Raw genomic sequence first — 23,808 nt, forward strand, 5'->3', positions numbered from 1 at the left:
CTGGCTGGCCAACAGCAGGTGTGCATTAGAATCTCCTGGGAGGAAGGGCTTTAAAAAATATCAATACCTGAGCCCGTTCTACATCAATTCAATCATAGTATCTGGGGATGGGATCCGAACATTGTTATCTGTTAAAAGTTCTCCAAGAGATTCTGATGTGCAGCCAGAATTGAGGACTGCTGGTATGGAATAACCTGGAAGGCAACACAGGAAACGTGCTGTGTTTGCCTCCAGAAAGGAACACTGGGGTAAGAATGGAAAGTGTGGGAGGGAGATTTACTTTTCATTGTAAACTCTGATCTTTTAAATTTGTGTACTCTACTTGTTACCTATTTGAAGAACAATCAATTTTTTTTTTTTAAGTAAAATACTTATAGCAGTGAAAATGAATCAGACTAGCAAATTGGGAATAGCCCGTTCAATAATGGGAGTCAGTTTGGGGCCCACTACAGTGGGGCCTCAGAGGAAATGACCTGTCCTTGACCCTGGGTGTTCAGGAAGAGCTGAGGAAGTAAATTCTAAAGTGGCCTCTGAATTGACTGTTTTGTTGGCCCACAGCACCCCTACTTACTACATAACAAGTTACTCTTTGGAAAGCAGTTACGTTTGTAATATGCGAGCCTCCAGCTGCCAGCCACCTCTGTAAACTTTAAACCAACAGGAGGAAAAATGCCCAGGTTTAGATGGGAGGGATACAGAGATCTGGGTTCTGGCTGGCTGTGTTGCTCACCTGCTGTTATCAAGGAAAAGTAGATTATTAGCCAGTCTCCATTAGCAGAGCTTTGGTTATCTGTTTCACCTCTTAGGTTCTTGCTGCAGAGAACTGGGGCATTGATCAAGGTAAGGAAAGAATGGCAGACCACAGTTCAGTTCCATGGGGCCCCCTAGGGATGTGTATGTGGGAGGTGGGGGGACCATGACATTAAATAGTAGCCTGGGATGCTGAACTGGAAGAGAGAGAGGCTCCAACAACCAACCTGATGCTTCCTCTCTAGAACCATCCCCTTGCATTGGGTCATTGCCACATGTTCTTGGGTTCTGGCATCTGACAGCTCCCAGTTTGAAAGTCTACCTCAAAATTTACAACTTGTCAGTTGCATGACCTTGTTAAGTAATTTAATATTCTAAGACTCAGTTTCCTCATCTGTAATATAGATTAAAACATATGGAGTAAAAGAAAATGATAACCATTATTAAATTAAGCCAGTCTTTATTGGTGTCTATTCCATGCACAGATGGGGGTGGATTCTTAACGTTTGACTAACAGAGTGAGTGTCTGGTTAAGAGTGGACTTTGCAATCTGATGTACCTGGGTTGAAACATTACTATTGTCACTTATTAACTATGAGACGTAGGGCACATCACCTAACAGCTCTGAGTCTCATTTGCTCATCTATAAAGAGAGAATCACAGTATAGCACCTCCTCTTGTCAAAAGCTGCAATGAGGGTTAAATAAGATAACAAATGTGAAGAGTTTTGTGCATCCCGGGGAAAAAATACCCAGAAATTGGCAGCTGATGCCATTCTGCTTGTTTTGCAGCCTATAGGGAGTTGACAAAGTACTTTATGCCCACTGCCTTGCTTGACCCTTTCCAGGACTCTGGGGGTGGATCATTGACTACCCTTTGAAAGGTGAGAACATTGATGCCCACGGAAGTGAGGTGATTTGTCTCCAGTCATAGGGATAGAGGGTCAGGAGGAGAACCCAGGTGTTCTGATTTCCTGATATGGCTTGTGACTCTGGAAGCTCTGAGTCTGATGGGTAACAGAAACTTGAGGACCATCTCTAGATAAGACAGGGAGTTCCTTAAATTTGACGAGGTTCCCTGGAAAGGGAAAGAAAGGAGTTCACCATTTTGCTTCCTTCTCAAGTCCTCTTCCATTCCCATCTAGTGGGCCCCAGCAGGCTACAAACAAGAATGAAAACTTAATATATACTTAATATCAAAATCAAGTCTAAGACATGTTTTGAGCCCCAGATTTAGAATGCCATATCTATTTTTCAGTTTTAAAAGCAGGTGCTCTGGGGAAAATATCATCAAGAGTCCTTGACCAAACATTGAAAAAGACTGTCACACTCAACTGTGGACTGATGATGACCCTGTTGAGGTATCTGTTCTCAGCTGTATTTTCAAGAGCATCCAAGTCAGTCTGTGGTCTCCTGGTCAATTGTTAGATCTGTCTGGAATTACTGTTTGGTTCCAGTCATCTCTACCTATCCATGAAAAGCCAAAAAACAAAAAACTACCAATAAACTTTGGCTTTTGAATTTGAGTTCTCATAAAAATAATAACAGTAAAATATCAGAGAGTGGAAAGTTCTGGCGGATAATCAAATCAAGACGCCGTGATAGGATGTGACTGGCTGGGAAGGTGTGGCTGAGGAGAAGGGGGGCCTTTAGGCGGATACTTGAGAAACAAGCAGAAACCAAGTAGGAACCAGTGTTCAGGTCCCAAAAGAGAATCAGCTTGGCTTGGAGGGTAGAGGCCAGGGAGGGTGGAGAGTGGGGTGAGGGAGGGAGACACGCGAGGTGCGGAGGAAGGGGCCGGGGCCTACAGCACGCAGAGCCTTGAGGCATAGGGAGGGATTTGAGTTTATTAATATAAACATCAAGGAAGCCCACTGAAGGCTTTAAAGGAGGATTGGAATTACATTTCATATTTGTTTTTACATTTTTAAAAGAGCCTCTGGCTCCTGGGCCCTTCGATGGAGAATAAGTTCCACTGGGGCAAAAGCTTCTAACTTTCTAGCTGATCTTTCCTCATTCAGGGCCTGTCTGTCCCCATCTGTACGGGGGGGAGGGGGGAGGGAAGAGGGTCCCGAGGAGTTAGGGATAAAGACGATGTCCCTCGCAAACGCAGAGCGCTTTACAGTTCTAGGCAGAGCGCTTCCGCGTCGTTCTAGATATTTTCTCCTCGCTATACGCTCGGGGTTAAAGCGCAGAACCTGCGAATTGCCCACTTACACGATTCACCGCTGCCCGAGGCCGGGAGGAACCTCCCCGAGAATCCGGGACGCGTGGCTCCTTCTGCCCAGGACAGCCAATCGCGAGGAGAAAAGCGGCCAGGGGGCGACACCCCCCGCCAGTCCGGGCCGAGTCATTGGCTGGCGGCCGCGTCGCTCGGCCGCGTCGCTGGCCCTCGGTGCCACATGACTGTCATGCCCGGGCGTTAGCTCGGGATTTTCTTCCCACACCTCTCGGCGGGTACCTGCACCCTGCGCCCCTCGGTCCTGGCCGGCCGGGCCCCGCCTCCTCTGGGGCGGACGATGGGCGGGGGAGGGGACGGGCGGGTAAAAGAGAGGCCGGGCCAGGGCCGGGCTGCCTCTGCCCGCGCCGCCGTGTACACTCAGCCCCGCACGGCGGAGAAGGCGCTGCGGGGCCTCGTCACGCCGGGCAGCCCAGACCCGAGAGGTGAGAAGAGAGGAGGGGACGCGGGAAGGGGGAAGAGAGCGGTGCCGGCCTCCACGCGGCCAGCGGGCCCCTCTTAGAGTCGTCCTGGCCTGTGTCCCAGGTGTGCTGGGAGTAAGCCCGGACCAACGGTCGCGGCGAGCGTCGCTGCCCGGCCGTGGGTGGTGGGCATCCCTCGGGATTATTCCCTGAGTCCGCAGGGGCGGAGGCCGGGTAAGTGTCAAAGCCTCACTCTCCCACCCCAGTGATCCCGGCCCCTGCTCACCTCGGACTGAGGGCTGCCCACCTTCCAGCCCTCACGTCACCCGGAGTACCCCCGCAGATAAAGGTGCTGCCATGTGGACCGAGTCTTCGTCAAACCATCTCTAACCCAGACATCTGGGAGCAGGACCCAGGACATACGAGCTGCCACCACCACCACCCTCTCTCCCTCCCACGCGGATAGATGGTGAAACTGAGGCCAGGACAACAGAGCGGACTTCATTATCTTGGTTTTTAAAACCACACACCTGGTTAAGTACAAGTCAAGACCTGTATGTACTTCTTGGAGACTCATAGACTAAGTTGAAATTCTTTCACTGGATAGATGGAGACACTGCAAGGACATAGAGAGGACCAGGGCCTTGGCGAGAATTACACAGCAAATCATTTACAGAGCTAGGACTTGTACTGCCAAACTCAGAATATCAGGCTGGGCCCTTTACTTGTATAGATAGGGGGGGGAGCACAGTGAGTGAAAAGCATTCAGGACTTCAAGTCCTTTCTGGCTCCCAGTGTAGTACCTTTTTATTTCTCCTTTTCCCTAGGGGTCTTGGTGTGAAATCTAGAACTAATGTGATATCCAATATTGGGTTAAGAAGTTCTTGCTTTTAAAAATCGAGTCAATAAGAAATGGAGTGTCAAACCTGTTGGAAAGAAATGAGCCCATTTTTTTCTTTCAGGAATCTCAAGGGTCAGAGACTAGTAGTTACCATTTATTGAGCAAACGCTATGTGCCACGCACTGTGGTAGGTACTTGACTTGTGTTAGCTTTACAACAACCCTGCAAGTTAGGTGATGCTGTCCACATTTGACACATGAGAAATTCATGCTAAGTAAAATGAAGTTTTTTACCCAGAGCCGTACAGCTGTTGGACAGGGTAGCTGGGATCTGGATGGAGCGCTGTCTGACTCTAGAACATACCCAGTGTTTCTCCAAGTTTGGCCCTCCGCTCACTGGCTCAGAATCATCCAGGGTGCAGTCTTAGATCTCATGGATTGCCTGAGAATCTGCATTTTAACAGGTCTCTAGTTTCATATCGCTGTATGTGCTGTAATGTTCTGCCTCCTAAGGTAAGAGCTAGAAATGACACATTCAGGGCTTTTGCAGAGATCTGGATTAGATTTACTAAGGGTGATTTTTGAGCATTGACATAGCTTTTTGTGAGCATAACCCCCCCAGGCTGATGCTTGCCCAACTGTATAATTTCTTGGCACAAGTTTGGTTATGGTGTGTGGGAGGAAGGAGAGGGATCACGCCTTTTTCTTTAACACAGAGCTGTTAAACTATCATCCATCCATTCACTCAACAATGTTTGTGAAGCACTTAATCAGGGTGTACAGCTGTGAACAACACCGAGCAAGTCACTGCTCTCAGGGGAAAGACAGACAATTAACAACAAAGTAAATGTGTGGTGTGAGATGGTGAGAAGGGTCAGGGAGGAAAATAAAGGAGACAGGAGTGCAAAGCAGGAATGGGCCCAGGAGGGGGGCATGGTGTGGGCAGTGGTGCTATTTTATATATTGTGTGTAGGAAGGAACTAATTAAGGCAGTGTCTAAGTAAAAACCTAGCCTTCCAGTTAGAGGGGCAGCAAAAGTAGGTGGAGGCAGGAGCCTGTTCGGCTTGTTTGACTGTTGTCTGGGATACAAATTATTCTAACCAAAATGTAGCTACAGAGGTCAATTTTATATCATTACTCCTAATAGAAAAAGAAAATGAAAATGTTGCCAATGCATGTGTGTAATATGGAAGATAATTTCATTCTTAATCCTGTTACCAAACCTGCTTCAAGATGTTTGTTACCTTCACTAATTTAAAGTGATAAAAGACTCAGAAATGAGTTGAGAACTTGGCCACAGAGTATTACTTTGAACTAGCTCCTAAGACCTCTTATCAAGGAAACAAATTTGGGGGCCTTATGGTATTTTAGAGAGAGAGTTAAGTTTGGAAATTGGAAGATGAGTTTTGAGAATCTGGTCCTACCGGTTGAGCAAGTGACTAAAGTTTGATTTTTCTCATACTAGAGATAGGAATTCATATGCTGTTCTCAGATTTATTGATGAGGCAAGTGGGAGATGTGTATGAAATCTTTTTGAAAGCAGCGAATTACTGTGCAAGGACTATTTAATTATTTGATTGTGATTTTACATTGAATTATTTTCCTCGTGGGTATTTCATTATTTGGTATTATATTGGGCTTTATACTAGAAACAATATGCCATAGTGCTTGCGCTATTGATAAAAGACTTGTGGTGGTTCTTTTGTTCGTCATTGACATTAATGAACATTGCTAATCATTTGTGATCATGGGAAATAAGGAAGGTTTTTGGTCTTCATTACATTTACTTGCAACTTCACCTATTTGTTCATTTCAATGAAAATAGATATATAACCATACATACTCAGTGTGAGGCATCGTGTTAGTGCTGGGTTATGTGGAAACAAGAATGACTTCATGTCTGCCCTTAAACGCGTACTCTAGTTTGAGAGACATATAAACTTAAGTGCTAAATAGTTCTATGTAATATGTTGGGGAAGCATAGCCCAGGAAGTTTCAGCCCCCTTATCCTATGGCATTGAGGTGGGCCTTGAAGGGTTAGAAAAAGGACCAAGGTAGATGGAGATAGAAGCGAAAGGCATCCCAGACTAAAGAAACAACACAAACAAAGGTCCAGAGGAGCAAAGGATGCTTATATATATCATGGATTGGTGGTTGGAATATTGCTGTGTGGAAGGAAGCAAAAGAAAGGCAGTGTTGGGCTTCTTCATACATGACTATATTCAAGTTTTTAGACTACAGTCAGTAAGAGGTAGGAAGCCATTGCAGGTTTTTCAAGCGTGTATCCAAATGGTTTAATCTCATGCTGTTAATGAATGCTTCTTCTGAAGAAGAGGTAGCGTAGCATAGTGGTTAAAAAATGTTTGTTCAATTAAGTGTTTAAGGCTAAAGGATGTCTGTAACTTTCAATTAAGTGTTTAAGGCTAAAGGGGAAGAAAAGGAAAAACAAACAAACCTGTGTGTGTGGAAAGTGCAAAAGTGAAGATGTAGCAACTGGTAACAATTGGTGAATTGCTAAATGGGTGAATTATGAATATAACTGTGTTCCTTTCTTTCAACTGTTTCTGAAGATTTGAAAAGTTTCAAAATAGGCAGTCTGGAGACAGAGAATAGGTTTGAATCAGACAGGCTTTGGTTCCAGTCATGGCTTCAGCACTTACAAGCAGTGTGAATACTCGAAAATTATTTCCAAACTGCACAGTTCACACTTACTCCAGCCTTATTCTAGTCTAACAGATTTTTCCATATAAGAGAAGACTTTTGGTAGATGACTGTTCACATGAATCGCAGGTTAGTGTTAAGAGTTCAAGTTTTCCACAAACTTTAGATCTAGGTTATTTTATTTGGTTCCTGTTTATCTCCCTTTCTCTGTCTTCTTTTGGATTATTCAGTATTTTCTGTGATTCCATTTTGTCTCCTTTGTTGGTTTATTAGCCGTAACTCTGTTATTAATGACATTGCTTTAGGGTTTATAGTATGTATCTTTAACCTAGCACAGTCTATCCATTTTTAGGTGTACAGTTCAGTGGCATTAAGTACATTCACTGTGTTATGTAACCATCACTACTATCTAGTTCCAAAACTTGAAACAGAAACTGTAATCTTTAAGGAACCTCCATTCCCCCCAGCTTCTGTAACCAATAATTATTTTCTGTCTCTAAATTTGCCTGTTCTAGCTATTTATAAGTGGAATCAACAATATTTGTTTTTTTTGTGTTTGGCTTTTTTCACTTAGCATAATGGTTTCAGAGTTCTTCCATGTTGTAGACGAAGAGTATTAGAACTTCAATCTTTTTAAATGGCAGAATAATATTCCATTGTATTACACCATGTTTTGTTTATCCACTCATCTGTTGATGGACACTTGGGTTGTTTCCACCTTTGGCTATTGTGAATAATACTATTTTGAACATCGGCATACAGGTATTTGTTTGAGTCCCTGTTTTCAATTATTGTGGGGTATATACTTAGGAGTGGAATTGCTGGTTCATATAATAATTCTGTTTAGCTTTTTGCAGAACCACCAATCTGTTTTCCACAGTGATTGCACCCTTTTACATTACCACCAGCAGTGTATCAATTATCTTTCAAAGAAACAATGATCAGATTTTGAAAGTCAAAGTTAATTGCTCTTTGGAATAACTTTTAAAAATTAAAATAACTTTTTAAAATAAAAACCAATTTATCCATCTAAAACTGCTTATTAAGTGCCTCCTGTGTGGCCAATTCTATGCTAGGTACTGTGAGAGTACACAAAAGTATTGAATAGCTCCCTGAATAATTTTTAATCTAGTTGGGAAGATAAAGCATATATTCAGCAAACATTTATTGAACATCTTAACTATCGGAATTCAGAGAAGAATGAGATACCATTTATGTGCTGATGACCTACATACCCCTCCCCACTCCGTTTTTCCAATGTTTGGCTTCTCTCCTGTGCTCGAAACCCCCTATTTCTAATTGCTTCCTGGGCATCCTCATTTGGACATCTTTTAGAAACCTCAAACCTATGAAACCTAAAATCAAACTTTTTGTTGTGGCGTATCTTTCCGTTTCCTCTTCTATATTCCCATCCTTTCTTTTGTGTGGTCCACCTCAGAATTCATCTTAGATTTGTCCATTTCCTTTAAGCACCAGAAGATGTACTAAGGTAGTGTATAATTGCTTATCAAATGAGTGATGTAGTAAGTGAGTTTTCTCAGAAAGCTTCAGGCCCTAAGCACTGTCTGCAGATTAAAGTCTACTTTTCTCAACTTGCCATACAGTGCCCTCCTGAATCTCCCCCAGGTACCTTTGCAGCTTCCTCTCCCACTAATCACCCATATGCACCGGTACTTGAAACATACCATTCTAATTTCTGATTCATTTCCTCCAACCTCAGAATTACTGCCGTTTATATTCTCTTCTTCCTTACTGTTTTCCAAGTCCTTATCTTTTCAACTCTGACCCAGACTTCAGAGCCCAGGTGAGGTGTGTTGTTTCCTTGAAGCCTTTCTGACTATTCCAGCTCTTGCAGATTTCTTTCCTGCTTAGAGGCTATGATCATAGAAGTTGGCAGCTTCACTTTCGTTTAACAGCGAGGCTGTGGCATACATACATAGGCTGTGGCATACATACATACCCAGTTAGAGCAAAGCATGACTATGGAATCATTGTTTCAGAGGAGGACTTTCCCATTCCCCTCTGAACACTATTGCCCTCTGAAAAGGCATTTCAGCTTCACAAATTGCAAAACTGTTTCATATGCACTGTTAGATTTTTAGTAAGCTGTAATTACTTACTAAAAATAAACACTGTTTAACTTATATCTGCAAATTCCCAAATAGGAGTTGGCTGACCACCATCATCAGGTTTATATAGAAGGGATGTCCCTCTCTTCTAGTCCAGTGCTCTTGGACGCTCAGTACTTCACGTGGGAAATTGTACCAGTGCTGCTCTTTAGTCACCTGGATAAGATTGCTTTCTAGGTGGTCATAGCTGCATGTGCCTAATTAAAGAAGAAAATACAGAAATGTCTTTTCTTTAGTGTTTGCCTAAACTGCCATTATACTTTAATACATGCGTATGTTAATTATTTTTCAAATATTTTGTTGGTTTTTTTCCCCTCCAATTTCTGCAGGGTAATATGGAAGTTTTAAATGTTTTCCTCTTGAATTAGTCCACTCTCAATTATCATTGTTAGTAAAGGGGGAGATTCACCTAGATGCTACAGTAGAATCCTGTTTTATTGAATTTCATGGAATGTGTACTTGGTATTCCAACCTTCTTAAAATGGAAGTCTGGTGGTAGACTGTATTCTAAGGATGAACACTGTCATTTCTTAATTTTTATTAGTAATTGGTGGTTACTATAATTGAAAGCAGTAACAGGCTTGAGGAAGTGAGAGGATTTTTGTGCAAAAAGGGATATTTGAGAAATATGTTCCAAAGAAGATATTGCCACTTGAAAATCAATATTGCTTTGCATCCAACTTTTTCTGTGTTCGAATTATTTGTTTAGTGACTATTTTAGTTCCTACTTTGGAAATACCTGGACACTTTCAAAGATGCACCAGAATGGAGCTTGCCTTCAAGAAGCTTAATTTGTGTGGAGGTCATCCCACAATTTTAAGATAATTTTGAATGTAGTTTTATATTGTCTTGTGTTTTAAAATAGGTTTGAAAAGGAAATAAATGTAGTTTTGAGGACAACTTTGGGGGGTGAGTAGGATAGGTAAGGAGATTATAGATAGCTTTTGGATTGAGACTGATGGCAGAATCAGTTTCACTTCTGGGACTGTTTGTGAGGGAATGCCTAAGTTTTTGAGAGCTAGAGATGGAAAATGACTGTGGCCATGAGTTACAGAGAAAGGAGAATTGGGTATAAATTTGTAGATATCAGTGCTAGGATATTTTGGGTAGCAGGTAGGTAAACCTGGGATATGTACAGCAGATGAATTCTAAAGTGTTTAGAAGTACCTGAAGTTAGAGAAAATTAATTGGATAGGTGGGAGGAATAGTACCATGCTCAAAAAAGAGCTATTCTTGGAGTCCTAAAACCTGGATTTTATTACCTGGCTGAGTCACTTACAAGTTAAATAAATTACTAAATTAGACAAGGCCTTCACTTTATAATCTATGTATATATTCAAAGTGGGCTTCTTATAGGATAGCATATAGTTGGGTCTTATTTTTATTTATTTTATTTTTTTATCCCATCTGAGAGTCCTCTGTCTTTTAATTGGAATGTTGAGACCATTCACATTTAATGTGATATTTATATGTTTGGATTAAACCCTGCCATCTTGCTAGCTGTTTTCAACTTGTTCCATCTGTTTTTTTGGTCTCTTTCCGCCCCCCCCTCTTTTTCTGCTTTCTCTTGGGTTGAGAATTTTTAATGATTCCATTTTATTTCCACAATTGACTTATTATTTATACCTTTAAAAAAAATTTAGTGGTTACCCTTGGGTTTACAATATACATATTTAACTAATCAGGGCCTATTTTCAAACACTCATATCATTTCACATCTAGTATAAGACCTTACAGTTCCCAATCCCCCCTCCCATTCTTGGTGCTGTTGTCTTCATACATTTTATTTTGTATATACTATAAACAAAATGTATTCCTATTTTTGCTTTGACAGTTATCTTTCACAGCAATTAATAATTTAAAATATGGATTTTATTTTATCTTCATATGTTCCATTTTTTGTTGTGTAGACCTGAGTTTCTGTCTGGTGTATGTTCATATAGTAGTGCTGGTCTGCTGGCAATAAGTGCTCTTAGTGGTTTTATGCCTGTGAAAGTTTTTATTTCTCCTTCATCTTTTAAAAGGTATTTTCTCTGGGTATAGAATCTGGGTTGATAGTTATATTTCTGTGATAAAGATGTCACTCTGTCACCTTCTAGGTTGTATGATTTCTAATAAGAAGTCTTTGTATGTAATGTGTGATTTTTTTCCTTTGACTGTCTTCAGGATTGTATTTTTGTATTTTGTTTTCAGCAGCTTGAATATGAAACGTGTAGGCATGAGGTTTTGTTTTGTTTTTATTTTTATATTTGTCCTTCTTGGTATTCTCTGATATTCTTGGATGTATAGTTTGGTGTCTGTCATTAATTTCGGAAGATTCTTGGCCGTTTGGTCTTCAAATGTTTCTTCTGCCCATTCTCAGTCTTCTCCTTTTGTGATTCTAAGTATGCACGTGTTAGATTGTTTAATATGTCCCACAGCTCTTGGATATTCTCTTACATTATTGTTATTGATTTTTTTTAATTCTGTTTTTCTCTTTGCATTTCATGTTTATACAGTTTTTATTGATCCATCTTCAATTTCATTGATTTTTTTCTTTGGCTCCGTCAAGTTTACTGATGATCCTATCAAAGGCGTTCTTCATCTCTGTGACTCTGTTTTTCACTTTTAGCATTTTCAATTTGAGTCTTTCTTACAGTTTTCATCACTCTGTTGTACTTTCTAGTATTAATTTTTATCTTTTTCCTCCCCAGATAGCAGCCCTGTAGGGCAAGATGTGACTTTTTATTTAGTTTTTTCTTATGCCTCTTTTGCATATCGTAGGTTTGGAAAAGCCTTTTGACCCAGAATCACTAAGAGCTGTTCCAAGATAGAAGGACAGGACATAAGAAGTGCACTCAAAGTAGCTTGGCCTGAAAATAGGAAGTGAGAAGAGAGTTACAGACTGGCTGCATTGAGGAATGAAGACCCTCTGTCTTCCACCAATCTGATTGCCTTGCTCAGGGTAAGTAGCCATCTAAATCTATTCTTTGCTTCTTTATCTACTTAACAAGACCATCAAAATAACTATTGTTTTACTCTTGGTTAGTGGGATGACCCTTCATCCTAAACAAAATGTACATTACTTTTACGTATCTTGTGTTCTTCAGTGGGGTATAGGTCCTGGATTATGGCATCTTGGTAATGTTACGTTTATAGAACTTTACAAGGGCCTATTTTTCTGTCAATTCCAAAACAGGAAACTTCCTAAATCCTCCATCTAGTATATCTTCTCTCTCTCTGGCTACAGTCATAAATTTGTTTATTCATTTATTCTTTCATTCTTTTAAACATTTTGCAAGCCTGCTCTCTCAAAGTTATTATATCACGTTCCTTGATTATTACAATGATGAACAAGATGTCCTTCACACTGATTTGTGAATTACTTAGTAAACAGTTAACACTCTATTTCCTTGAGAGCCTGTTTCTTTTCCTCCTCTTTTACTCTATTTTATTTTATTTTAATTTAATTTAATTTAATTTAATTTTATTTTATTTTCTTAAGGAGGGCGCAGCTCACAGTGGCCCATGCCGGGCTTGAACCGGCAACCTTGTTATTAGCACCACGCTCTAACCAACTGAGCTAACTGGCCACCCCCTTTTTTACTCTCATTACAAGATTTTTGTTGTTATCCCTTCTCTCTTTTTGGTTAATTTTACCTTCTTCATTTTCCTATAGTTCTTAGTGGTAGGTCTTTTTTTTTTCATTAAAATTTATTGGGGTGATAATGGTTAGTAAAATTACATAGGTTTCAAGTGTACCATTCTGTAATACATCATCTATATATCACACTGTGTGTTCACCACCCAGAGTCAGTTCTCCTTCCATCACCATATATTTGACCCTGTTTACTCCTATCTAACACCCTCCATGGTAGGTCTTATTATGGCTCTAGTTCTGTAGTTTAGGACCCAGAGATGCAGGATCAGCTGGTTGCCCTCCACATAGGATGCAGGGCGACCTTGTTTCAGCCTGAGTTTCAGACTGCATATTTAGAATAGTAAAGCAAATCTTTCTTTGCATGGACTAGGTGGATATGACTCCATACTAGAGCAGAGTAAAATAGACCAAAACCTTCTTGAGCGCTTATCAGACACGCTCCAGCAGCCCACCCCATGCTCTAGACATTTGTTTGCTTCAACAATCTCTTATCAATTCTCTCTCCTCTTTCCTATAAGTAAAGGGGAATTGTTCAAAGACCTAACTGCATTCTGCCCTAGTTTCTTTCTTTTTCCAAAAACATTTATCTTTACTCTGTCACCTATTTTTTCTTCTTTCTGTTTATTTTCAACAATTAGTTGAAAAGCCACCTCCCTTCCCAAAAAGGACTATCTTCCTTATTTCAGGGACTTGCAGGTAGGGGTGAATGTTTGGGACTAGATCCTATTTTGCAGTCTACGTGGGAGTGACAAACCTGGAAAGAAGACAGTTGATAGCACGTAGAAAGGAGGAGACAGGCCACCCTGATACCTTTTCTGGAGAAAAAACTACAGGAGATCTAGGCAGAGATGGAAAAGAATTCTTGAATGATTTATACTCTTGGGAAGTCCTGTATCCAGTGACTTATTTGATTTGACATGGCTATTTAGGGTCTGGTTCTTTTTTGCCCCCTGACCAAGACAAATGAGGCTCAACTAAGGAAAGTGAATATAAAATAACTACCCCCAAACTGAAAGCCTCTTAATTCTCATGAATGACAAGCAGGACTGTTAAAATGTGTGAGCACTGAGAATTACGTAATCAGTTAACCTTGGTATTTTCTCTGGGGTAGGAGGCTGAAGCATCTATCTCCAGAAATGTCTTCAGAAAGTACAGAGCAACATGGTCTTTCACCCACGGACTCAGTTGAAGGAAATGACCAATACAGTCTTCCATCTAGGATCCACCTGGAACTTGAAAAGGAATCAAGTACTGACTTCAAGCAATTTGAGGCTAGTGATCAATGCAGACATTATGCTAGGATCCACGTGGAGCCTCAAGAGAAATCAAATACTAACTTTAAGCAGTTTGTCATAAAAAAACTACAGAAGAGTTGCCAATGTAGCCCAACCAAAGCAAAAAATACGATTTTTGGTTTCCTTCCTGTTTTGCAGTGGCTCCCAAAATATGACCTGAAGAAAAACATTTTAGGAGATGTGATGTCTGGCTTGATTGTGGGCATCTTGCTGGTGCCCCAGTCCATTGCTTATTCCCTCTTGGCTGGCCAAGAACCAATCTATGGTCTGTACACATCCTTTTTTGCCAGCATCATTTATTTCCTGCTGGGGACTTCCCGTCACATCTCTGTGGGCATTTTTGGAATCCTGTGCCTTATGATTGGGGAGGTAGTTGACCGAGAACTGAGCAAAGCTGGCTATGACACTGCCCACACTGCCCCTTCTTTAGGAGTGGTTTCAAGTGAGAGCACGTTACTAAACCAGACGTCAGACAGGATATGTGACAGAAGTTGCTATGCAATTGCAGTTGGCAGCACCGTAACCTTTATGGCTGGAGTTTATCAGGTAAGAAAAAATGGAATAAGTGGTTGTTTCTAGCAAAAGAAATCACTATGCATGAAATTTCAGATGTTAAATTTGTTTATTGAACAAAAGGATCTCAAATACCATAATAATTAAAGCTATCTTTTATTGAATGCTCAGGACATGGGAGGGGTAGAGCCAAAATTCAAACCCCGCTTTGACTCTACAAGTAAGACAAGGCTGCTTCTCTTTTCTCAACCCTAGGCTGCCTCTTAACCGATGAATTTCAGTCAGCCAGATTTTAATTATTTGGTTGTAAAAATTTAGACCAAAAAGAAACCCCAGACCACCCAGTATAACTCCTTAATTTTATATGTCGAGAAACATTGCTTTGCTTGAGACGATGTGTGCTGGGTTATTGGCAGGGTCAGCATTAACAGTCAGGCAGGAGGGTAACAGAAAGGGGGTTGGGAGAAGAGGACTGCAGTGTTTCAAACTATAGATGACAACCCCCACCCTTTCCTTTAGAAGAGCTGCTCTAATGAGTAGCTCTCACTAAAGATAGTTCTCTTGGACTCTTGGGGAGGGAAAAAGTTGAGGACCACTATTTTTTATTTTCAGCCAGAGAAAGGATTAGAAATGAGATTCTTGGGTCTCCCATAGAATCCACTAATCTGCCATTATCATCATGCGCCTGCGTTTTGGCATTCAGGAGTCAGTGCCGGCATTAAACCTCTTCTCTATTACAGGCATTTGGAACCAATGAGAGAAGGGAAAGAGTAGCTCACTGTTTTGGTTCTTGGATGAGGACGAGAGGGAGGAAGGGTGATGTGCAGAAGACTTGTGTTCCTCAGAGTCCAGTTTTGCTTTTTTGTTAGTACGCCTCACCAAGAATGAAGACGAGTGCTACAGAATTCTGAGGGATTATTGGGAAGAGGAAAAAAGAAATTAAAAAGTTGTATCTTTGAGGATGCAGAAAATATGGGAAGTAGTATGGTATAAGCACATATACAATGGATGAGACTAGTTTCCAGTAAGAGTTTAGATTAACAAGCATGATAATAATTTTAAAAGTGTGATTCTATTTGGATGTGAATCTAATTTTTGGTTTTATCAGTTAAGAACTTCACTTTTATGGTAATGATTCATAATTTAAAGAAAATACATAGTTTTTTAATTAGAAGATTTTTTCCAATTTGAGTTTTTGTGATTTCTTGTGGGTCTTTGAGAATTTTTTTCTTTCTGAAAGAGCTTTGAACCTTATTCAAGTTTAAGATGTGTTATAGAAGAAGATAGTCTCCATGCAAAAACAAACTAACAGGAACGCCAGGGTAATACAGGACTTAGAGGCCCTTTCCCATTTGTGTCTAACACCTGTATCTCCTTCCTTCCAGGTAGCAATGGGCTTCTTTCAAGTAGGTTTTATTTCCGTCTACCTCTCGGATGCCTTGCTGAGTGGATTTGTCACTGGTGCCTCCTTCACTATTCTTACATCTCAGGCCAAGTACCTCCTTGGGCTCAGCCTTCCTCGGAGCAATGGCGTGGGCTCGCTCATCACTACTTGGACACATATCTTCAGAAACATCCATAAGACCAACCTCTGTGACCTCATCACCAGCCTTTTGTGCCTTTTGGTTCTTGTGCCAACCAAAGAGCTCAACGAGCACTTCAAGTCAAAGCTGAAGGCACCGATTCCTACTGAACTCTTTGTCATTGTGGCCGCCACGTTAGCCTCTCATTTTGGAAAACTAAATGAGAAATACAATACCAGTATTTCTGGACATATTCCCACTGGGTTCATACCACCCAGAGCACCGGACTGGAACTTAATTCCTAGTGTGGCTATAGATGCAATAGCTATGTCTATCATTGGTTTTGCGATTACTGTATCACTTTCTGAGATGTTTGCCAAAAAACATGGCTACACAGTTAAAGCTAATCAAGAAATGTATGCCATTGGCTTTTGCAATATCATTCCTTCCTTCTTCCACTGCTTTACTACTAGTGCAGCTCTTGCAAAGACATTGGTTAAAGAATCAACAGGCTGCCAAACTCAGCTTTCAGGTGTGGTGACAGCTCTGGTTCTTTTGTTGGTCCTCCTGGTAATAGCTCCTTTATTCTATTCCCTTCAGAAAAGTGTCCTTGGTGTGATCACGATTGTAAATCTCCGGGGAGCTCTGCGTAAATTTAGGGATCTGCCCAAGATGTGGAGGGTCAACAGAATGGATACAGTGATCTGGTTTGTTACTATGCTGTCCTCTGCGCTGATCAGTACTGAAATAGGCCTGCTTATTGGGGTCTGTTTCTCTATGTTTTGTGTCATCCTCCGCACTCAGAAGCCAAAGAGTTCATTGCTTGGCTTGGTGGAAGAGTCTGAAATATTTGAATCCATGTCTGCTTACAAGAACCTTCAGGCTAAGCCAGGCATCAAGATTTTCCGCTTTCTAGCCCCTCTCTACTACATAAACAAAGAATATTTTAAATCTGCTTTGTACAAAAAAACTCTCAACCCAGTCTTAGTAAAGGCAGCTCAGAAGAAGGCGGCAAAAAGAAAGATCCAAGAGGAAACAGTGACTTTCAATGGAATCCAGGATGAAGTTTCAGTGCAATTTTCCCGTGATCTCTTGGAGCTCCACACCATAGTGATTGACTGCAGTGCAATCCAGTTTTTAGATACAGCTGGGATCCATACACTGAAAGAAATTCGCAGAGATTATGAAGCCATTGGCATCCAAGTTCTGCTGGCTCAATGCAACCCCTCTGTGAGGGATTCCTTGGCCCGGGCAGAGTATTGCCAAAGGGAAGACGAAAACCTCTTTTATAGTGTATATGAAGCGGTGGCTTTTGCAGAAGAAACTCAAAATCAGAAAGGAATATGTATTCCTAATGGTCAGAGTCTTTCCATTGATCAATTGAATAAGTAAATGGAAGGAAGAATAATGATTAGCCAATAGCAACTTGTACACTTGACATTTTAACCTATTGGCTAGATATTATTCTTCCTTCAAAGCTGATGGCCTTTGTAGATACACAAATACAGCAGAGTTTATAGTTAGGCAGAATCAAAAAAGAAGAAAATATTGGGGTTTCAAGCTTTCTTGCAGATATGAGGTATTCTTGGCATTAAATATCTATTGTGTAGTAGCCCTAAAACTTAGTGACCATCCTCTTTTAGGAGATAGGCATTTGGACTCTTCCTTCTCAAGGAGGTTAAGGGGTGAAGTTGACATTTACATGAGAAGTGCTGGAACCTACATGATACGGTTCTTGGGAGACAGTGGAAAGGAGGCAGGGAAAGAATGTTGTGCCGGCTCTTGTACCAGCAGATCTAGAGGCTTCTGGAGCACAAGGTAATAACTAGACAAGTTTGTTCTTCTTTAGACTTCTCTATACCCAGTCTTTGCTCCCCAGATGGCAGCAGGATCTCTGGTGTTTAATAGGAAAGCACCATTCCTTTCTTTAAGGCAGGGACCTGGGCACCATCCCATCAGGAGTCTGATGGCTGGGCATGTTTGTGAAATCCTACTAGCCGGCTTCACATTTTATAGAGCATTCTCTGTAATACATGTTTCCAGTCATGCCTTTTTTTTTTAGGGTAAGTAGGTAAGCAAAGAGCTCTTCATAATCAGCAAAAATGATGGGAATCCTCCCTATCTTTTCTGTGATCTCTATCTGTCCCTGTTTTCTGAGTATTTCCCTACCACTAAGCTCTAATTTAGCTTTCAGTTTTCAGTGTATTTCCCATGAAAACTGCTATGGCTGATCACCAGTGACAAGCTTGCCAGATAAGAGGCAGAATGCTGACTCTGCAATTCTATACAGCATTTTAAATAAACTTGAGGCAAACTGTTAAGGACAGATTGCAAATAGGAATGATTGACAGTTTCACTTAAGAATTTGTTTACTTAGCAGTGGATTTTTTTCCTTCTCATGACATTTTAGCAAGGGTCTGTTGGGGATTGACAGTCTTTTTCAAATAGAAGCTACTGTTCATCTTTCCTCTGCAAGAAAAATTTATTGTAACCAATGGAAAAGAATGCACAGAAGCTTCCAAAGGAACATCAATAATTAATTTGTAGATGTTTTAGTGAAAACAAAGTTAGTGCTTACTGCCATGGGCCCTATTGATTTACAATAAATATTGATGACAGTGACAGCTTTTAACTCTTTGGGCTACCTAAAACAATTATGCAAGAGTATTTTAGAAGCATTACATTCATACAACCCAATTATGTATTATTTATGATAGCTGGCCACAGGTTGTGGCTACAAGAGTTCCTTTTGAAAAGAAAGAATGTCTCTGACATTGAAAGCTTATAGTTCTGTATCTGGACCTTGACAGGTGAGAAAAAAACAGGTTTTCCAAAGTTAAGACTAGGAGACTAATTTGTGTGAGATTGAAACATTTAAAACAAAATATTTTCAAAAGTGCAAAATCATTTTTTAACTTGTTCCTACATTCTAAACAATTTAAATATTTATGAGCAGCAAACCCTATATGTAGGGCATGCGTTGGAGTTGGACCTTTTTAAACATATTTAGCTCTCTTGTCTCCATAAACTGTAAGTGTTGTTTTTCTGTTGGTAGAGCTCTGCCCATCTGTTTACATGGAAATTACCTTTCTGTTATTAGAGCATTTTCTCGGTAGAAAAGCTGGATGTCTGTTTTTGAGGTGATTGACATCATGATTAAATGTAAGTGTCCTGAATTTTGACATCCTTTTAGAGCTTAAGTGTAGAATTTCAGAAATGTTAACTGCTGTTTGTATTCGTGGTTTTTTGGGTTGTTTTTAGCCAATATTCGCTCTTTCTATCCAGTTTTATGAACAGTAAAATTGTAGTATCTTGGTCAATCCTTTGTTTTCCCTCTTGTCTCCCTTCCCCAAGCTATGTTTGAATCTAGACCATTATAGATGTCTGATGGCATATGACAGAATAATTAGTACATGCTTAAGACAACTCTATAATTTATCAAACACTAGCACAGCAGCAAAAAAAAAAGTCCAAAGAATTTGAAAAATCCCTTAGAAGAATGGAGTAATAGGATTTGACCTTTACCTGACATTTCTCTCCATATGTGGATATAAACAATTCTGGAGCTTTATACAATTAGCAGATTCTTGAATTGTGTTCTGGTTTATACTTCCGCCACCCAAACAAACAAACAAACAAGGTAGCCAGTTTGTAAAAAAATTTAAGATTTCACTAGAATTTGTATCTTATCCTCCTTGCTCGGGCTGAGGTCTGCCTATACTCACATGTTTTTAAAATTTTTTGATTGCTGGTATTTAAAGAAATCAAAGCCTAATTCATCAACAAAACTAATGTTTCCATTTGCTTTCTTACTCAAGGCCTTGGACTTGTAGGTCATTAGGTGATGTTTTACAAACTTTATTGATACAAAACTATCTTGCTTACTCTAAACTTTATAGTCTAAATGAAGCATTTTCTCATTGCTTATTGACAAATGTACAAAATTCTGCATATCTTAAAATGATCACAATTGAAATGTAGCGTGTACACTCTTACTGGCTAAAACTCTTACAATCTTATTTTTAGATTTGTTACAATCAGCGGAGTGGAGTGTACCAAGGCACAGAGGCTAAGGATAACATTCAAGATAGGAGTGAAGGGAATAGACCATTGAAAAGACTATCTCTGACCAAACAAGGGAAAAAAAGAGAGGGACTCAGTTGAATAGGATATAATCCCTGCTTAGCCCCACACAGCAGTAAGGGTGTCAGGATTAGGAGCCACGCTTCAGTTTAAGAGCAGGGTCAAAACTAGGTTCTGTTTCTAGAAGGGGCAGGGCACAGATTCACCCAAGATGAAAGAACTGAGGAGCATGCAGTAGCCAGGGGTGGGGCAAAAGTCCAGGTTGACCTACTCGGGAGCACTTGTGGCTGTAGTGCTGTCTGTGCTTCTGATGGTAGTAAAATTGACAGATGTCTAGTTGACAATTACTTTTTAAAATTTTTAACTAGGACGAAAGCAAAACAAGATTTGGGTAGTCTGATTTAATAAACAGCCGTGGGCACTGAAGCCAAATTGTTGGTAAATTTACAGTATGGTAAATGATGATCTTTAAACGTGTATCATCTTCTCTTAGAACTTTGTCAGTTAAGAACACATTGGATGTTAGCTGTGTCTTAATATAAAAATGAGAAAAGGGCTGTAGTGAATTTCTTGGGAACTTAAAATTGAGTCTAGGAGTTCTAATGATAAATTCAAGATCTGATCCTTATAAATGTTTTTAATGAATTGTCTTCATCCATGCAGTGCTAGAGATGAGCTGTAGGTTCTTTTTGCAGCAGTGTAGATAATACCTCAAATACTTCCTGAGGACTTATGCAGGAGTCTAGGGCCCTGTGCCAGGCGCTGGGACTATGGTAGTAAATCCAGTAGGTGGGCTGTATGGTTATGGGCACTTAGAGGTGTTTATGGAGGAGCTGAGCTAAGTCTGGACTGAGGTCTAAGCAGGAGGCGGGCAACTGAGGCAAGCAAGGAGGCAGAGATGCTCTCGGTCTAGTCAGGGAATGGTTCCCCAGTGACGTGGTAAAAACCCAATCGATAGGACTTAGACATGCTTAATTTTTCTGTTCTTTAATGTTTCTCTGTTTTTTCCTCTGATGTTTTATCTGTTCTATTGAAGCCTTATTTGAAACTGAGCTTAAAAACTGCAAAAGGAGGAAATTGGATCTAGAAAGCTTTTAGGCTCTAAAGTAATTTGGCTTTTTTTTTTTTTTTTTTTTTTGGTATAAAGATTTTATATAATCATGAATGGAATCATTAATTTGAGTGCTAATAACAAGAATGAAAATTATAATGTAACAGGCCAAAATAATGCTCAGCTGGTTTGTTATAGCCTATTATTAAAGTAAAATACTATTGAAATACTGTAAGTTAAAGGTATATTTTAGTTATTTTCTAACATTAGTAACTAGGAATGGAGAATTTAGATGTGGGAGTGGGGGAGATTTATTTTTATAAGGTAATTTTTTATTCTGACAACTATTTTTTTAAAAAGTTTTTTGCACCTTAAATTTTAAAGTAAACATGTTAAATACAGTTAGGAAAGTTAATTAAGCATCATATTTAACAGTGGGTGTTTTTGGTGTGTATTTTCTTTTTCTCTCAGTGACGTACAATAGGAAGGAGATACTGAATTATGAAAACTGGGATAACGAAGGACACCAAATGCCTTTACTGGAAATACCATGTTTGTAAGTCTCTACTGGAACCATATATAACCTTAGACTTGAATTATGACTCTGAAAAAGGCCAAATAATTACAATCTTATTACAAAATACCAATGACTGAATTTCTAACTGAAGGTTTTTCAGTTAGCAAACAGACAAGCAGCCTAAGCCAGAAAGGATTTTTAACTGCAGGTTTAATACAATTATTTTAAGGAGTTCTCTTCCCACACCATATCCCCCATCCCTAAAATAATAACATACTTGGCATCGAACAGCTGTTCTTTTTATTTCAAATCAGTTAGAAAATTACTGTTTGAATTCTGATGCTACCATGATTTCTCAAAAATTAGTGTGAACAAACCAATCTATATAAAATGCCATCTTTTTGTCTCCTTTGCAATTTTATATACAAACCAAGACAATATCAGGGTGACAGGTGAATGAACTCAAATTCTCAATCTTGTCTATTCTAAAAAAAGTATACTGCCTTTTCTTTTCCAATTATTCAAGGCCAGTGGCTTTTAGGAATATGTTTTGTATCACGTATATCTTTTTTAATTAAAGCAAGTGCCTTTATGCTATTCCACATGAATCATGCTTAACACTCTACGGGATAAGGATGAGTTACTGATGAACTGCAGCCTATTGCAGGAGAGGGGCGTTGGTTAATAGCAGATCCTTTTCTTCCAGAAAGATGTTCGTGATGTTTATCATGTGAGATCCTGTATGTGTTGAGAACTAGAGATGTCATTTCATTTGTTTGCTAATAAATTGTTAAACTAATAAAATATTACTCTGTGTCTAATTTAAGTGCGGCTGGGAGGTTCTAACTAAGAAATACATTTAGGTCACCAGTGAGCTTTAAAATACCATTTCTTTACTTCTGGAGAGTAATTCGGTCATTAATTTTTCCCAAATGTAACAAAAGGAACTGTCCTTATAGAAAGTTATAAAGATTAAAAAAAAAAACAATTCTTTCCTTTTTGCTTTGTGGTCCTGAGGAATTATTTAACCTTTTGGGGACTCATTTTTTCGTAGGTGAAGAGGAGAGGAGGGCTAGATGGCTTCAGGACCCTTCCAACTCTCATGTTGCATGATTCCTATTACTGTGTTGAAATCAGAAAATCCGAATCTGACTCATGTTTTACTACTGTCCAACTTCTAAATTTTGGTAAGGGAATTTTGAGCCACATTTTTTTCATTAGTAAATTGAGGCTAACACCTTATACCGACTAAGTGAGAGAACTGGGAGTGGAATTCCAAACTGGAGCACCCTTTTGAGGAATAATCTGCACCCCCACAATCTGCCCATACCTGCAATGACGCCTCTCCCCAAATGTCCTCCCTTTCCTACATCTCTCCACTCAGTGGAAGTGTGGGTACAGAGTTAAGGACAATTTTCAGTCTTCTTTTTGCAGTACTTGGTTGTCTTCCCTCTCAATCTCTACCCTGTCAGAGAAATTAAACTAGTTGCTCCTGTTTCTTCAGTTGGCCAAATGTCTCCCTTATGTAGATCACCTCTGCCCTCTGGTGGCCAGAGTATGCTACAAAGGTAACTGACCTCCAGTGGCGTAACAGTTCAACTGTTCTGCAGTTAACAGGTCTGCAACTTTGGAGTTACATTATCTGAGCCTATTTGTCCTTTTGTATTATGGTTTTCTGGAAATATTGATAAGTGAAACAGTGCTTGACGTGTAACAGGCAATCAGCAACTCTTAGCTTCCTTCCTTTTTAATTAAAGAGCCTTTCTTAGGAACAGAGCAAAGAAAACTAGTTGTTTTAGCTATTGATCAGGCTGGGTGGTTCTGGAACACTGAACCCCAGGATCTGTTAGTGGAAGAAAGGGCTGGTAAGGCAGGTCCCTGTCTTTCAATGGTACTGGTGAAGTTCTAAAATACGACGAATAGTAATAACAATAGCATTTATAGAGCACCTAGTCTGTCAGGTACATGGGTACCTTTTTATTCTCATGACAGCACAAGTGAGGTAGGTGCTTAGTCCCAGAATATTGGCCTATGGAGTAGATTGGTCAACTGGGGCAAACTAAATCCTCAGGTGGGGTTGGAGGCACCAGAGAGGCAGGGAGAAGCCAGAGAGGGCCTGATGAAGACAGCCGACTAAGAATGGATAATATCAACCTGCTTTAGTTTA

At 40.0% G+C, this 23,808-nt stretch overlaps 2 protein-coding genes across 7 annotated transcripts in view; one reads left to right on the plus strand and one right to left on the minus strand.

Moving 5' to 3' along the window:
- Window positions 1–3,203, minus strand: part of PDE6A (phosphodiesterase 6A) — a 59,248-nt gene extending 56,045 nt beyond the window's left edge. The window contains exon 1 of the mRNA XM_019734308.2: window positions 2,967–3,203. The gene's annotated coding sequence lies outside the window, so the exon portion shown is untranslated. The remainder of the gene's footprint in view (window positions 1–2,966) is intronic.
- On the plus strand, window positions 818–22,447 carry SLC26A2 (solute carrier family 26 member 2). Of its 6 annotated transcripts, none has more exons than XM_019734311.2 (5): window positions 3,201–3,413; window positions 3,656–3,943; window positions 11,783–11,963; window positions 13,771–14,500; window positions 15,853–22,447. In XM_019734311.2, the coding sequence occupies exons 4-5, from the start codon at window positions 13,796–13,798 to the stop codon at window positions 17,380–17,382; spliced, it is 2,235 nt and encodes a 744-aa protein (XP_019589870.2). In that variant the 5' UTR covers window positions 3,201–3,413; window positions 3,656–3,943; window positions 11,783–11,963; window positions 13,771–13,795; the 3' UTR covers window positions 17,383–22,447. The 6 variants fall into 6 exon arrangements, with proteins under 6 accessions (XP_074169853.1, XP_019589870.2, XP_019589869.2 ...); XM_019734310.2 differs by having other exon boundaries at window positions 3,656–3,922; XM_019734312.2 differs by having other exon boundaries at window positions 3,704–3,922.
- The last annotated feature ends 1,361 nt before the right edge of the window (window positions 22,448–23,808 follow it).

The sequence above is a fragment of the Rhinolophus sinicus genome, linkage group LG10 (assembly GCF_036562045.2).
Source record: "Rhinolophus sinicus isolate RSC01 linkage group LG10, ASM3656204v1, whole genome shotgun sequence".
NCBI classification, from domain to species: Eukaryota; Metazoa; Chordata; class Mammalia; order Chiroptera; family Rhinolophidae; genus Rhinolophus; species Rhinolophus sinicus.

Coding starts and splice junctions, on each gene's coding strand:
- SLC26A2 (XM_074313752.1), top strand. CDS start 13,796: ATGTCTTCAGAAAGTACAGAGCAACATGGTCTTTCACCCACGGACTCA. Junction 14,501..15,852: donor TTATGGCTGGAGTTTATCAG/GTAAGAAAAAAT, acceptor CCTTCCTTCCAG/GTAGCAATGGGCTTCTTTCA.